The sequence below is a fragment of the Euwallacea fornicatus genome, chromosome 5 (genome assembly GCF_040115645.1).
Source record: "Euwallacea fornicatus isolate EFF26 chromosome 5, ASM4011564v1, whole genome shotgun sequence".
NCBI lineage: Eukaryota > Metazoa > Arthropoda > Insecta > Coleoptera > Curculionidae > Euwallacea > Euwallacea fornicatus.
This window is the reverse complement of record NC_089545.1, coordinates 1,199,842-1,215,914: the sequence shown is the minus strand read 5'-3', so window position 1 is coordinate 1,215,914 and position 16,073 is coordinate 1,199,842. Positions and strand designations below refer to the sequence as shown.

Genomic DNA, 16,073 nt, shown 5'->3' with positions numbered 1-16,073 from the left:
TCCTACGTTTATGTTCGTCCAGACTAAATTTGTCCATTTTTAAACATCCCCTCTTGGACGTTCCCAATCGACCATCGGCCTCAGCTCAGTTGTTTAATGGAACATACAGAGTGCAACCTCAATGGGTTATGCTTAGTATCTTCAACCTTCTATTAATATGTGGGACAGGAATCATATACACGAATCTATGTATAAGTGAGGTAGGTTTGCAAAAGTAGAAGGGAGTTTTGGACAGGTGGATGTGGTGTGAGTACGGAGTAACTGGTTGAGATTAGGTGAAGGGTAAGACGTGAGCAGGTCTTGGTGCCGCGAAGAAGCTTCGCCACGCCATGGTTCTGTTGCCGTGACTCATACAAATCCCGCCCAGTTTCGATTTTAAGATATCTGGAATTTTCAAACATCGAAAAGGCAACATACTCGTCTTTAGCGATACAACTTTGCCCTCATTCCGGTTTCCAGATCCCTATGCTAAGAGGCCAATTAGGGATACAAGACAAATAATAATCGGCAGATATTACTCCACAAAGAACCTGCTCCGTCTCCACTTCTGTGCTAACAACTGGATTACGTATCCTCCACTCCCTGTCGTTGATCTACTATAATTATGTCATAGTTAATCCCTTTAGCTGACATATGTATAGGTAACTCCCAGCAACACGCACTTATTTAATCATAACATACATCATGTTAAAGGCCCTTTTTAAGGGAAATCGGTTGCACGGGACGCCACTGTCGAAGTTAGCGTATGTGCAAACGGGAGTTCATCTGGAGTAGCGATCTTTAGCGAAGCGTTTCAGTCCGGGTCTCGTCGTCAGCTAAATATGACCCAGTCCCTCGATTTCCCTTCCGTGATCGATCTGAACGTCGGCGGAGTTGTATACACAACAACACTCAAAACCCTAACCAGTCATCCCAACTCGAAATTGTATGGCATCTTTACCGGGTCCGAGCCCCTGGAAAGGGACTCCAAGGGCAGATTCTTCCTGGATAGAGATGGAGTGCTGTTCAGGTACGTGATGTGCAAACTATGTCAGCGCTTCTTATAGAAAACCTGTTTGATCTGCACGTCGATGCCTGCTTCGGACAAGAGGGGTTGGTGTTGATTGTGATTGATGAGCCACTATGACTAGCGAAATTATTTGGGAGATTAATGGTTTTAATTCGTTTCCCTGTCGGTTATTTTGGGAAAACATAATAGCCAAGTAAACAGGGCTCGCAGTTTAAATTGGATGGGAAAAGGCTTCTTTTTAGTGGAAGCGACTCGGGAATGTGTACTTAAAGTCACTAATGATAGATGCGTATTGCGAGTCATGCTTCAGAAAGTTCAGAAATCCTTTCATAGCGGCTATTTTTGGTTAAATTTAAAAAGGTTTTTCGGTGTAATGCATTTTCCAGTCGAACGGATGGCGGAAATTAATATATCGTACGATGGTATGACATATTTCTAGTCACCAATCTATCACCCCTAAAGACTCATTGTTAGAGTTTATCAGAAGATTTTAATCATTTACCACATAATTCTCTAAGAGGCACTCATTTGACGGGTTTTATTGATGTTTTGAAAAATGAAGTACTTCACGCTGGAAGAGGTGATTTTCACGGTTTATCGAGGCTATTAAACATACACGTAGTTTCCCTTGAGTTTCTCCACAAATTCTCTAGCACAGCCGTAATGTTTGCCAAAAACTGGATGATGCTAAAATTATCTGAATTTTCTTCCCAAGCAAGTACAGAAGCAATTCCTGGATACTTCCTAAATAAGCCGCTGGTTGGTGGCATTTTCTATTTCCGCTTTCTTGTCGTGAACTTTTCAGCCAATATTGATCACAATTTGGGAACAAGGTTTACTTGTTCTCTATAACACTTTCGCTCTCTGTAGCACACATATTAATACGATATTAATGTGGTATCGTCATACACGTCATCATGGAGATCAGTCATGGTCAAAAACGCATCATTTTCGATATACAGGGTGTCCCACAAGTGTTTCATTATATTTCAGTGGGTAATAGTACATTGAAAAATAATATGACTCCCTATATAAACCATATTCCAATAATGCTTCATTAAGAAGATACAGGGTGTTAAACTTTACTTAAAAAATTTAACTTTTATTGATATATTCAAAACCGTTTGAGATATGTAAGTGAAATTTGGCATGTTTTGAGAGTTAATGTAGACGCATTTGTTTATGCAAAAGGGCTATTTTTCGTTTCACCAGTGACGTGCGTACGGACACCTCTCAGCACATTTTTAAAGAAAAACATGGTGCGCCACTGCTTTTTATCAAAATAAAAATTATTTTTAGAAGTTTAATTTCATTTAGAAGAAAAATGCTCACTTGACTCTTTTTCGTCCGACGTATCGTTTGCCAGTAAAAAATTGAATACCGTCTATATGCACGATATTCTCTAAATGGTTTTAATAATATTAAGTTTGTTTTAAATATTATTAATTTGCTATAACATTATAGAAATTGTTCAAATTGGTGGCCATTTTGTTCAATACATAATTGAGCTCGCCTGTTCATTGATACTCTGATACGTTGAAATATTTCAGGTGTGTTTTAAGTTTAACACCCTGTATCTTCTTAATGAAGCATTATTGGAATATGGTTTATATAGGGAGTCATATTATTTTTCAATGTACTATTACCCACTGAAATATAATGAAACACTTGTGGGACACCCTGTATATGGTGTCAAAGTTTCACATTTTTTTCTCACATTTTGCGTTTTTCTCACGTGTTAAATTTTTGAAATTTTCTACACCTATTTTCATCGCGACCTTCTGCAACAAAATGCCAATCGCCGGTAGCCCTATACAGGATGTGAAGTTTTTTTGGTCATATACTATTTTATGCTTTGTATCCTTTTTTACAACCTCCTATATGGATTTAAACACCAAATTTTGGTTCGTTCCTCAATCCTTCAGTATTTCAGTTTCAGTATTTTCGCATCTCTCACCATTTTCGTAGAATTTGCAAATATCTGTCCACGCAAGTTAAGAAAGTGCAGTCTACACATTCCAGTCTGTAATGTAGGATGCAATGTCTGATTTTCAGCCAAATTAACAATTTTATTTTCATCTTTCGAAAATAAATTTCAAAATTACAACTCGGGGAATGCGTGAGAAAAAACATCAAATATGAGGAAAAACGTGAAACTTTGCCATACTGTTTATCGAAAACGCTGCGTTTTGTCCATGGCTCTATTAGCATTTTTTTATTATTTTATGGAGTATTCTCGCTCTCAGAAATTTCTCCATTTTGATTTGTTACATGCTGTATATGTTTGTTTTTCGTCTTCATGATTATACCGAACTTTACTCACCTCCTTGGCAATCATTTTTGATATACAAAATAAATCTTCTGAGTTTAGTGTACGTTCAAATACTGCCACCTTTAATCCGTTTTTTTGCAATTTTCTATAACTCAGACCAATCTTAGAAATTTCCTTAAGAACAATTTATATGGGTTTATGCAGCGCATAACGCAGAACTTAATGCATAGCATGGAAAGTCGGCTTTATGGTGATACCTATTACCCTTTCAAAGGATAGCATATACCCACATAACGTAGCATATCAAGTTTAATTTATTTTAACTTTCTCTACATTATGTTTGTTAAGTTTTATGCGCTACATAAATCCAGCATTCTCTTTCGAATGATTTCGTTTATTTTCTCCCTTTTTGGGGATCTTTCCTGATTTAAGAAAGTGGAATCGAATTTTGAGAATGAATTTTAAAAAAAATCTGAATAAATTTTTAAGAGACCCATAGATGAAAATAAAGTGCAAACTTACCTCAGATCGAGATAGCTCGTATTTCGAGGTAAAGGAATAAGTCATTTCCAGAGTTTTGATTGACCGAAACGTCACAGTTGTCCTTACTAAAGTCTTTTTTTTAGTAGATTTTTGCTCTTCCCAAAGCAGCTTTTCCAACATTTTACGACGTAACGGACCAACACAAAGGCGCCACACACCATTAAATTCAACCTCCTAGAGTTTAGTCCTAGTTACCGCCCTAATGTAATCATCAACCCAGAAAACAGTAAACAATATGTGATATTCTCTACGACCATTTAGCCACCCTTATTCAGCACTTGTAATAATGTTAACGGGCAAATTCCAACCTCTGACACCCCCAAGATTCACCTTAAGAAGGGTCTATGTAGTGAATGTATGATTGATCTATTGGCGTTCCCTGGACTTAAATTGAATACAGAATTTTATAGAATGTTGATTTGATAGTTACATCTCAATGACAGAGAGCATGAGAAATCCAGCGAGGTCTATGCTCATTGTGGATTCCCATTTCATTTTGAGCTCATCAACCGTTATTTGGTGATTTTTGGTACAGCCCAAAACTTGATTGGAATTTTTACAAAGATTTTTCAATTTGCGTTGCTCCTTGGAACAATTTCATCTAGATCTACCATTTTTAATCTCTCTCAAAATAATTTCTCTGCAGAAAACCCGTCTGACGTCCTTAATTGCAAAAACATTCTTGGCATGATGTGTATTTCAAATGAAAACGAATTGAGACCGGCATTCCTAAATGAAGCATTGTTCAGTCAAGGGCTTTATCTCTGACTTCACAAATTTATCATCACTAATATTTAGCTCTAAAATTGAGCTTTAGGTAGTGTACGTTTCGTGCTTCCCGAGGTGTTTTCTATCTATCTCCTGGGAAACACGCTATTGTTTTCGTTCATCATGGAATAAGATAGAATGATATACGGGGTATTCATTTAGCAGACCCCCTCGGACTGCTACGAGTTTATTTATGATTTCATAAAAAAAACAGTTATGGAGATGTATATGAGGCTAATGAAGGTACATTTTAAAATGAGTGACAATCCCACAGGGCGGCTCGAACGAGCGGGACATCATTTTTTTAAATAGGACAACCAGAATTTTTTTCAGGTGATGGAGCCTCCTTTTGGTCTTTTGGTAGTTTTTAGATTTTTTACCCTGGGGTTCAGTGAGTCAAAGCTATGACGTTCTACAAGCAATTTTAGATATTTGCAGCGTCTCATAAACAATCAATATTGCATTCAGCTTAAGTTGGACTTAGACAATTTTAGAGCGGATTTTCACGTACGATCCTATTGATAAGATCAGACCTTGCAGGTGGTGCCATTTAAAAAATTACACTTTTTGGCGCCTCACTTTTTTGGGACGCCCAGTAGGGTTTTCGCCAATTTTAAAATTTGCCTTCATTAGCCTCGCGTACATTCTCATAATTGATTTTTTTTATTAAGTCAGAAATAAACTCATAGATGTCCAAGGGGCTGTTAAATGGACACCCTGTATATGTTGCCATTGATTGCAAGCAATTTATTGGCAAAACGATGGAGCTTTAGTCTTTCTAACTGGGTCACGGTAAATATTAGAGTCCGTCTTCGCTCTGAAAATGTCACGCTAGTTCTCTAAATTGTTATAAAAAAATTCCTTCGACAATATCGAATCTTTCAACTAATTTTCGAGACAAAACTTCAACTTTGTTTCTAACGATTTCGATAAGTTTTTGTCTCTCGCGTCGCTCTAAGCTCATCATCTTGATTCTTAAGACGTTACATCGAGTGAACTTTTTAAAGGAGAACACACACTCCACACGTTTATTTGACGCTAAGAGGTCATATAAGTCCTTTGTGTTTTATTGATGGTGTCGATAGAGATGTGGAATTTTTATTTTTTTGGAAAAATCGCCTTTGGACTTTTTATGATTCTGAATTTAGGGAGATTTGCACCCCCTCCCCCGAGGGAGGAGACGCAGCTGCGAGAGAGTCGTAGCATGTCAAAATTAAATAAAACTAGTATTACGACAATCGCATGCTTTGAGAAGCTATAAGACATCTAAAGCTACGTCATAAAGAAAGTGTTTTTATGGAGGTTCGAGCACTGATGTATTGAATCCCAATTTCCATTTTCACTTCAATTTCCTTCACCATAGAAACTGGCCGCCAAACTATCACCACATTGATCATACTGACCATATCTATCCTCGTTACTTCCACCTCCATTCCTTCTCTTCGTTCTCTCTTCTCTCTATCTCCATCTTCCTTTCACTTTGGTTCTCTCTCTCTCGTTTCCTCTTACGCCATTACAATGCTCGCTTTAACACTAGCTCAAGACGATCATTCGCGTCACGTGACAAGTGCTTTAATTCGGCTTCTGGAAGACAACATGGCATTGAATATTTATTATTATCCACATGCGTAGCCTGCAAACCTTGAACAGCTCAGATGCGGCCTACGTTTATGTTATTAATCGACCAACGTTGATATTTTATTTCGTACGTTAAAACTACACGTATCACAAGCCCCGGCTAATTGATTAGCCTGAAACGTTGATCCGTTTCAATCAAAAATTTCATTGAAAATTATTCAACCAGCTGACAGGTGCTGCTGACGGAATCCGTATTTTTCCTCGGGTTGTTCTGAAATTTTCCATGTATTCTCCAAGTGTACTCCCTCATAAAACATGTCGTAAAGAAAATATACAAACATGTTCTTCCAAAGCTTTTTGAGCTTTCTTTCGTGCTGCCTATGCAAATTGTATGAGATTTTCGCTCGTAGAGGGCCTTTGTCCCATTTAAACCATCCCCATTTTAAAGCCATATTATACCCGAACAGAACGGATAAAATTCAAATTTCAGGCCTCAGCTTTTAGCTCTTATTACCATTCTAATAAAGCGAGTGGCGATATCACGGAAAAGAGCAATGCATTTCTGTAATAATATAGCGATATATGAGTTACGCAATATGAAATATTAGTTCTAGTGATCCACCTGCGATAAATTCTCTTTATCGCGGGAACCACTTTTTCTTCAGGAAAATCGCCCATGGCGCATTAGCAAAATTGATTACGGAGTACCTTCATTATGTTAGTTAGTTATGAGCGTGATAAGGTCAACCCCGTGTTATTTTTTTCCTTAGACACATGTTTAATGCAACAGTGCACGCCATGGAAGTAATCACGTAATTGACTAATAGATGCCTCGGTTTAGAGTAGTTTACGTTAATTTGAGCTTACATGACTGTCAAGTAAGGCAACGAAGTGAAGTTGTTCCGACCTCGTCAGCTCTCGCGACAGAGACGCGAGACTAATGCAGGTATTAATTTACTTGACTAATTAAAAAACATATATTAAACATTTTTTATCACAAAATCGGAAACTATTGTTTTTTCTTAGACTGATAAACCCTTAAATGTGATTTTTAAATTTTAATGCAAAAAATTATATTATTATACGTAGAGGTCCGAAAGCCCTGCATAAATTCATAAAAAATTAAAAGAAGTATATTCATGAAAATGCCGGAACACGTCCAATATTGTTTTTATTTTTTACGTTTATTTTTACATTTCATTACACAGCGTTTCCATGCAGTAAATAAGGGAGGTTTTTCATTTTTTTTTTCTGATGAAACCCCATGTATGTCATGAACATATATCATGTGCTGTACCCATGTCTAAATTCAACAGGTCTCGAAATATTTACGCAATATTGCAATTAGAGCGGCCTGCGAGATCGCCTGACCTCAACGCTGTGGACTTTTTTGATGGGGTCTTCTGAAACGTTAGGGCGTATTTAAATAAGCCCAACGACGTAGAAGAGGTGAAAAATAGAATTGCTTAAGGAGGTCAACAAATACCTCCTCAAATGATGAGAAATGTTCTTGAGATATTTAAATGGCTCCTTGTCCATTGTCAGGAAGTCAACGCGGTTGAGTACGAACGTTTAATACATTAGATCAAAATATCATTTGTTGTCAATTTTTAAGTATTAATTTTAATTAGTTCTATCATTATTCCTATATTGCATAATTCTTTTCGAAACCCACTAAAACCACCCCCTCTCTTCTCCGGGATCCTAAAATTCATCAGTCAGCATGACTTCGGATCACACACTCATCCGTTTCCGCTTTATCTGGCTTTCCTTCGTCACCTGTCTTTCATGATTCCTTCTGCCATCACGCTAAACTCCCTCCACCTGTCTTCACTCTAAACCAGCTTCCTGCCAGTCACATCCCATTCCAGACTCAGCTCTCCCTTCCTCACTCTCTTTCGCTCTCTCTCCCAGTGCACACATTTCCACAAGATATACTCCGACTCGCTCTCCACACCTACCCGCCAAAACCAGCACCGACCTTTTTTCTTCATTCTTATCCTGCTCAGGTATTTTCCGATGACCCCATATTCTGTGAGAACCTTCATCATCATCTGCATCGTCATCATCAATATCATCATCATAATCATCATCATAATTGTACTGAGGCCACTCGACATCGTACCACTTCGTCAGATCCTGCACAAACACTCTGGTCCAACCGTTAAATCTCTCCCACATATGCTCTCACTCATTCATCAAATTCTCTTTGGCATAATTTCTTTCCTCTTTTCTCTCCTCTCATATGCACCTCCTCCCTTCTACGCTCAGCTTGGCCGGAGGAATCTTGGTCAAAACCAAGACCGCCTCCTCCATTACCATCAATCAGAAATAACCTAACCTCACCTTCCTTATTTTTGAAGAGGATAAAAACCTTCATAGGTGTTGAGTCTGATATCTGACGACCACATTATGTGAAATCCGTTCCAAAGGAAAACGTCTACGCATTAAAAACCTCCCCTGTTCGCCCTTATTTTCCCCCGCAATTGCCACTAAGCATGAGTTCGGGGGGGACTTGAACTAACCTTTTTTTTACCAGGGCGAGATGGAAATGCTCCCAAAGATACCTGGTGGGGAATCCCTGATGGCCCGTTGATGACCGCCAGGTAATGTGAGATTTGTGTTTCTGACTACTTACTCACCACAACCACAACATCTCTTCTCTTGGTCTCAGAATCGCCTTGTTAGCAATTCTTTAGGACACTCAGCCGGTCGAATTACTGCTCATTCCGCGAATTTCTTCATCTCTTCGCCTCCTCTGCACCTTTCTTGCGCATTATTCTCCCAACCATCCATTCAAATGTTATTCACTTCTCTTTGTTCTCCGTCCACTCTTTCCCTATCGCATTCCTATCCAAATTCAATTCCGTTTTCTCTCGCTCCCTTTCGTTCCCCTTTCCATTCAAAACATTCCTAAAGAATGCGCGCAAACGAGTTCTTTGTTCCGTCTCCAAAGACCTCAGTTAACTTGAACTAACCTAAACTAACACGTACAAACCCTAACTTAAACAAATATGGAAGCGGGCATACAAAATCCTTAGACAATATTATATCTGACTGCTCATTCCGTGGAATCAACTCCAAGAAATAGCCCATTATGGCCATAGCCGCTGTTGCCTCAATGCCCAGCAATTTATATAAGGAAACCCATTTATCAAGCCGACTTAGGTTAGCCCAACAGCGTCGTCCTAGCTAATTCCTGTAATGCGAAGCTAATGCGGGGCCTCATTAAACAGAGATTCTCTGTCTGTTTCTCTCGGAAATGTGTCCAGATAGCTGAGTCAGGAAGGGCACACTAGAGGACAATGTAACATACGAGGCCCGAACCTTAATTATTATTCAACAAAAACCGTTATAACGAGCTGCTACAAGGGCCTTGGCATTGGAGGTTTTTGCAAGAACCGAGAGAGATGACGTATGCTTAAGGCTCGAGAATGAGGAATAATGATTGTTTCTCATCTTTTTATTCAGACTTCTCTTTCAGGTATATTCTGGACTTCTTGCGAGATGGAACCATAATTTTACCGTACTGCTTCCGCGAGAAAGAAAGACTGAAAAATGAAGCGGAGAAGCTTTTGCTTCAAGGGTTGGTGGAAGCGATTACTAGTGAAAACAGAATTAAACCTCCCGGTAAGTTAGAAGATTAATGATGTACTGTTAGTTTTACCTTAACGATTTTTGTTAAGCCTTTAAGTAGGTATCGAAATGGAGGTTAATCCGATTTGGAGGTTGGAGGATTCAAATTTGGTTCTCGCGCTTTTTTTAAATCAAAATAAATTTATCTATCCATAATTGAAAAAAGATAAAATATGAATCCCACTGCGAGGAAATGCCTCTTCCTTTTGATATTGCCCCGGAGCCAGATGCTCTGATACGTTCCAAGATCATCCTCTCAGTAGGTGCACGTTGCTGAGGTGGATTTAGTTTCGGATTTCATTGTTAAACCAATTAGAATTTTATTCCCTTCCAGATTTCATTGCTGTTGACATTCAGTAGGTTCTAATCGCATTACGAGTTTTGCATTATGGCCAGTGCTCTGCATGCGCCATGCATCCCCTTGGCACTTGGCCCATCTAAAAGATATTTTTAGAATTTTTAAGCGAACACAAAGTTAAATATCTGTTAGATTTGGGTTGGAAATCAAGAATTCAATATGCGGATTTTCAACATTAGATTTACATATAAGGGTAGCTTTTAGCTTGTGATTAGTACCTTACACGTGCGCGCTGCACGCCCCTGGTTTTTAAGCAACCCAATTGAAATTTTCAGATTTTCTTAAGAGAAATATATGTGGGAAATCTTAAGTGGGGATTTTCCCTATAAAAGGACGTAGGCCTCAAAAAAAAGGGACAAAAGCTTTATGTAATATTTTTTCGAAATATGAAAAACGGCCGAAATATATGTTTTTTGGTCTATGTCGTGTTAAAAGGAAAACCGCCACTTAATTCACCGTATATAATTTTGTCCTTTGTCCACATTAAAATTTAATCAAATTCCACCTCACCTTTCAAGATTTCAAGATGACCCCAGGATACAGAGCAACCCCCCTATCCTAGGGCCGCTGATGTGGAAAATGGCGTCACCATTACCTGCTGGAAATAACAATACAATTTCCCACATCTTTGTTTTTGCGACATATAAATTAGCCGATCGTTTCTATCCCATAATCTTGTTCAAATATTTCCCCACTCGTCGAGCACTCTTAATCAAGCATCTCAATAAAGGTTTCGGTAATAGGGCCCTAAAATATTATGCCTCTCTTTGAATTGTAATATGATGGGATAGCTCTATAATTAATAATCAAACAGCAATTAATCCGTCTTAATGGAAGCATTCCACAATTAGCAATTAAATCTAATTTACTGATGTTTAAAGTGCAGTGGCGTCGTTGGATTATTTTTAGAGGTAGGTGGTCTATTTGTCGGGTCCTCGACAGAAGAGACAAGGTCAACGTATTGTTGGTTTTTTTCACTAATCTTAATGCGGCTAGTCAAAGGCAATTATAAAATTTTAATGGGTTATTGACCTGTGTTAACGAAACCAGATCTAAAGTTCGTTGGACGATCTTTGTGGTCGTCCCGAATGTACATATTTTAACGATATATCTAAAGAGGACCATTTCTGGCTTATCAGGCACCAAAAAGAAATTAGCAGATGTGACGTTGCGTACGTTAAAAAATGACCGAACCTCAGGGACAGGTAGGGGAGGGCCCTTGCATGAGTTCTGCAAAACCTGGAGCGAGGATGATCGTGGGTATATTAATTGTATTTAAAAAATTTAATGACCAAAAGAGCTACCGACATTGATATAATATAATAATCCGCCATCTTGCCAAAACCAGGGCCGGCCTCAGCAAGTCTGGTGCACTGAGCGAAATTTTTAATCCCCGCTTCCTATTCCCGAGAAAAGCCACCTGGAGCGGCACTAACTAGACGAAACAGTATTCTTAAATCTATTAGGAACTCTCAAAGAGAAGAACTCATTAAACGGAACTAGAACTGCCCTTCTTTATTAAAAATATGGTCCGTGTGAGTATTCCAGGAGTATGTGAAGCGACACTGTCTGGAGAACACCTACTGGTCCCCCATCAAACCTCCGTTCAGTCGAATAGCTGGACCTGTTTTGACCTGTTTGAATTTGAATCTCGCAGAGTCTCATGTTGGTTATTTACAAAGAATCCGTCTGAATTTTATCTTTTTTTAGGTAGATAACAGTTCGTTTTATGCTTTTTTTGGACATTAAATTTTTAATGATAATGATGATGGGGCTTTATTTTGTTTTGAACGAAATGAACAGATTAGGAGCCATAATTGATTTTTAAAAGTCACTTTGTCCGTTCGACACTTTTAAGGCAATTCAGATACATCGTATCGGTGTTCTTGTCCAATTTGTAATCTCCAATTATCTCCGATTACAGGGGTTATCACTGTAGGGTACAGAGGCAGTTTCCAGTTCGGAAAGGACGGCCTCGCCGACGTAAAATTTCGGAAACTCTCCAAAATTCTGGTCAGCGGCCGAGTAGCCCTATGTAGGGAGGTGTTCGGTGAAACTTTAAACGAGAGCCGGGATCCTGATCACGGCCAATCCGAGAGGTACACATCCAGATTCTTCTTGAAACACACACAACTCGAGCAAGCTTTCGACATGTTAGTGGAGCAGGGATTTAAGCTGGTAAACACATTTTTATGTACATTTCTTACCGGATATTACGTAGCGTTTTGCATCCTCAGACCGGAAGTTGCGGTTCTGGCACGGCTGGAGGTACTACCGAGCTCAAACCGGGCGTCGACGTCGAGGAGAACAGATGGAACCACTACAATGAATTTGTTTTTGTACGAGAATAATATAGTTTACGAATATTTATGTTTATGGTGATTTATACTTATAAAAATCAAATGTTTCCCTGTGGATTGAGGCACTGGCTGTATGGTTCATATGTTGTGTAACATACACTCTCCAACGAGTCTTGTTTTAGGTGCGCTGGACAAAATCCTGAAGAGCTATAGTGTTTTACATAGATATTATAATGTAGATTCGACTACTTTAACTTCAACGAATAACACAGATGTACGACATACAAGTAGTAGGTAATCAGCCAAATTGTATATGCCCAAAGGAATAAAATGTAATAACCTTTTACCGCTGTTTTATTGCCCAGTATGCTCCCAGTAAATTGGAAAACTGTGTTGCATCGAGGACAAGCTTAAAAGTACCCAAAGTGTCAGTAAGAGTCATCAAGCAAATTGGCAATAATTTTGGATCAGAATTTACATAACACCAGCCAGAAAGGAATTTCTTTGAACCAAAAATATCATTAATAATCCCGCTTAAATTAGCGATGCAAGTTTATTTTACTGCGAATTTTATGGCAATTGATTTGGTAATGGAAGCCCAAATATGGATAAAGCTATTTAGTGCTGTCAGGCTCGTTTATATACAATATTGTTTGTTTCTTCGTCTGTACACATGATGACATACCATAGAGTTTCATAAACAGCGACCAAAGGCCACAAAGGCAACATGGCGTGCACACATTTATGCATACGAACCGGCCAGGAAAAGAAAATGGCTCTTTAGAGCAGTTTTTACGTGCAGAGAGCTGAAAGAGGAAGATTACGCCCGAGGCCGAAGTTTGAGGCTCGCAGCGAACGAGAGAGTCTGTATTCGGTCAAGGACGTAATCCTTCTTTCCACCCGTGGTACGTACAACTTTTCATAATTTTCATTATTCACCTGCATGCAACAATACAACACCTAGTTATTTAAAGGCCATTAATTAACACTTTTTTTACTTTATAAACCGTTGCTAGGGGCGACGGGCGCTATGCTACATGACGGCCCGTTGCCGAGAAAGACGGGCCGTAATAACACATCAACGCCGGCTGGTCATAAATTCACAGTTTCCATCGTGGAAACTAAAATGGACGAACAGTTTCAATTGAATTGCGAGTAAGAAATCTTATTAATAAGAGTTCGAAAAAGTCGTTCGGAACATCAGGAGCCATCCAACGTTGATGACAAAGAGAAGAGTACTCGATCGGGAATGAATTTTTAGGACGTTTGGGACCTATATAAAAATAGCGCAGGGAATAAACTGGTAGGAAGGCGCGGCATAAAACTACTCGTTGATACCTGCGAAACCCTAATGAATTGGTGCGGTTGAGCCGTGAAAGTAGCCTTTGAGCAACCAGAAATCCACGGCAAAAATTATCCTCAAATAGGCACAATTAGAGAGTGAGAAATTTTCAGAAGACCCTGTCCACAAATCCGAAATTTCTCCTCGGAAAATTTCTGTTCGATAAAACAATCCCAAAAATACCTCAAAAGTTTCCCTATGGGGAAACGGTCCAAAAAAGAAAGTTCTAAAAACATGCCCGAGCTTCATTAGTATGCCACGAGAGGGCGTTGCAGCACCTTGCCGACACCTTGTAGCACATGTAAAAACCCCCGAAAAGGTCCTTAATTAAAAGTACTTAAATTAATCAGCAAACTACATAGGTAATGCAAAAATAATTGCCGATGCAATTGAGTTAATAATATGATGGATGGTGACAGCTTAATCAAATTTTAAGCTCATTAATTTTCATCAAGTCGCAATAAATGTTTAAGTATTTCATTGGGCAGTTGCAGAAGACAATAACCTGGTTGATTTGCCAAACAACGAGAATAGAGGAAGGAGAATGAGTTGTAAAATTGTCCCATTTAACTACGAGCCACAGAAACCTTGGATCACACAATAGGTTCTTATAGGAACTAGTTTGATGTTAAATTTAACAGCACATTCGTAAATTGGCCCTTAAAGCGACACATTTTAAGAACGTATGTTTTGCTTACGAACGTGTACGAGCCAATATTTTAATGTGAAGATAATTTCCTTGGGAGCAGACAAACTGGCCAGCGTTCTATCTCTGCTTCATCATTCGCCTGCATAAGGGTCATCGTTGATGCGGAAATGATCTTCGTGGTATTTCGGATTGGTTCATCGGTACAACATCAAGCAGCAAAAACTGTTCGATGCGATTCATCATGAATTCGTCTCGCATTACCTGACCTCGTCCTCCAGGAGAGTTGACTCTCCCTCGTGTATCGGAGGGAAATCACAAGTGAGAACACTAAGAGAAGAATTACCTACTTTGCTCCTATATAATATTAACAATGCAAATGGCTGCTACGTTCACCATAGAGCCGAGTTATCTCAGTCACCAGGAATAAACGGGGACGCAAGCTAGGCTACAGGCTGTAGTTTCCAAATGGACTTTTGCTTCGGATTTCATCTTGATTCCGTCCATTGGTGACACAACCACCAGCGCCAAAATCCAGCTGTGAAATTTTTTCCATGCAATCCGTCCCCATCAGCCTCAAACTTCCCGATCTCGTTTTCCAATGGACTTAGCTCTGTCGCATCTATTTGAGGAAAGTTTCTAGCGAAAACCTCAAACCGGGAGGCCTCATTAAAATCTCTACACGGGCATGATAATGTGTTACGTATTGCCTTAGGGAGTGAGATCTCGACGGAACCCTATTAGCTGAACCACCAACGGTAAGGGTCGGGGCCGCCGGTTCCCACCAATGAATTTAACCTTTGGCTTTGAACTCTGGCCGTATTATTCTCCAAATTTTCCCTGCAAATTCGTAAAGGAGTAAAATGCAACTTTAAGAAAATTTTACCATCTACGGTGTGATGTGGTGATTCGCGCCTTTGATCCCACTCGTACGTAAGCGTTCTTGTATTTCTCCCTCAAGACTACTAACACGTAAATTGGCTCCGTATTTATTAGAATCTATTAGTCACGGAATAGGCCCATGACGCTCTAACTAAAAAAAGTGTATTTAATTAATATACAGGAGGTCTAAAGCCGGAAATGAGGCGATAAGTCCTGAACGCTTATTCATTTCTAAGTCAATATGAAGTACCTGTGTACGGTTCGATAAGGTCTTACCCATAAGGATGTTTAAATTGTCATTCACCATGCACGATTTCTTTACAGTTAAGTTTCCGTTCTTGATAGTCTTTTTAGGAAATTGCATGTGATGGTACCGTAGCAGTCCAGCGCGTTTGGGATGTGTGACTTTGAGATGTCTCAGAAACTGCAAATGACAAGAAAAGTGACGACGGCACGGCCCTTTACAGTTTGCACTTGCTTCTGCGTAACCCTGACACCTTTAAACGGTTTCGGACTATGGTTGGGAAGAAGTAATAGTCGGATTTAAGCAAACGCCTCTGTTGGTTGCATCCGAAGTAAACGGCATACAATAAGAATAACGAACTAGAAAATTCATCTATGCAGATGATTACACACACACTTGAGCCTTCTCGCATCGTGCGGTGTCGCAAAAAGTGAAAGTACCAGCAGCGCGGGTACCCGAGAATCGGTTGGTACTCGCGAAGGCCGCCTCGGAACC

At 39.3% G+C, this 16,073-nt stretch overlaps 1 protein-coding gene and 1 long non-coding RNA gene across 2 annotated transcripts; one reads left to right on the top strand and one right to left on the bottom strand.

The window, feature by feature from the left end:
• Positions 1 to 798: 798 nt before the first annotated feature.
• Positions 799 to 12,810, top strand: Ktl (BTB/POZ domain-containing protein Ktl). Its single transcript, XM_066282873.1, has 4 exons — positions 799 to 1,009; positions 9,655 to 9,800; positions 12,089 to 12,342; positions 12,402 to 12,810. Exons 1-4 carry the CDS (start codon positions 822 to 824, stop codon positions 12,513 to 12,515), a joined length of 702 nt encoding a protein of 233 aa, XP_066138970.1. The 5' UTR covers positions 799 to 821; the 3' UTR covers positions 12,516 to 12,810.
• On the bottom strand, positions 12,793 to 16,047 carry LOC136339534 (uncharacterized). Its single transcript, XR_010732154.1, has 3 exons — positions 15,611 to 16,047; positions 15,346 to 15,485; positions 12,793 to 15,292 (listed from the first exon to the last, which is right to left on the bottom strand). It is a non-coding gene; the product is annotated as an uncharacterized lncRNA (long non-coding RNA).
• Between the last annotated feature and the right edge of the window lie 26 nt (positions 16,048 to 16,073).

Bases quoted from the DNA above. Each gene is read 5' to 3' on its own strand.
- Ktl (XM_066282873.1), top strand. From the start codon at position 822: ATGACCCAGTCCCTCGATTTCCCTTCCGTGATCGATCTGAACGTCGGC. The intron at 9,801-12,088 runs GTAAGTTAGAAG...CTCCGATTACAG, and splicing joins AAACAGAATTAAACCTCCCG to GGGTTATCACTGTAGGGTAC. The intron at 12,343-12,401 runs GTAAACACATTT...TTGCATCCTCAG, and splicing joins TGGAGCAGGGATTTAAGCTG to ACCGGAAGTTGCGGTTCTGG.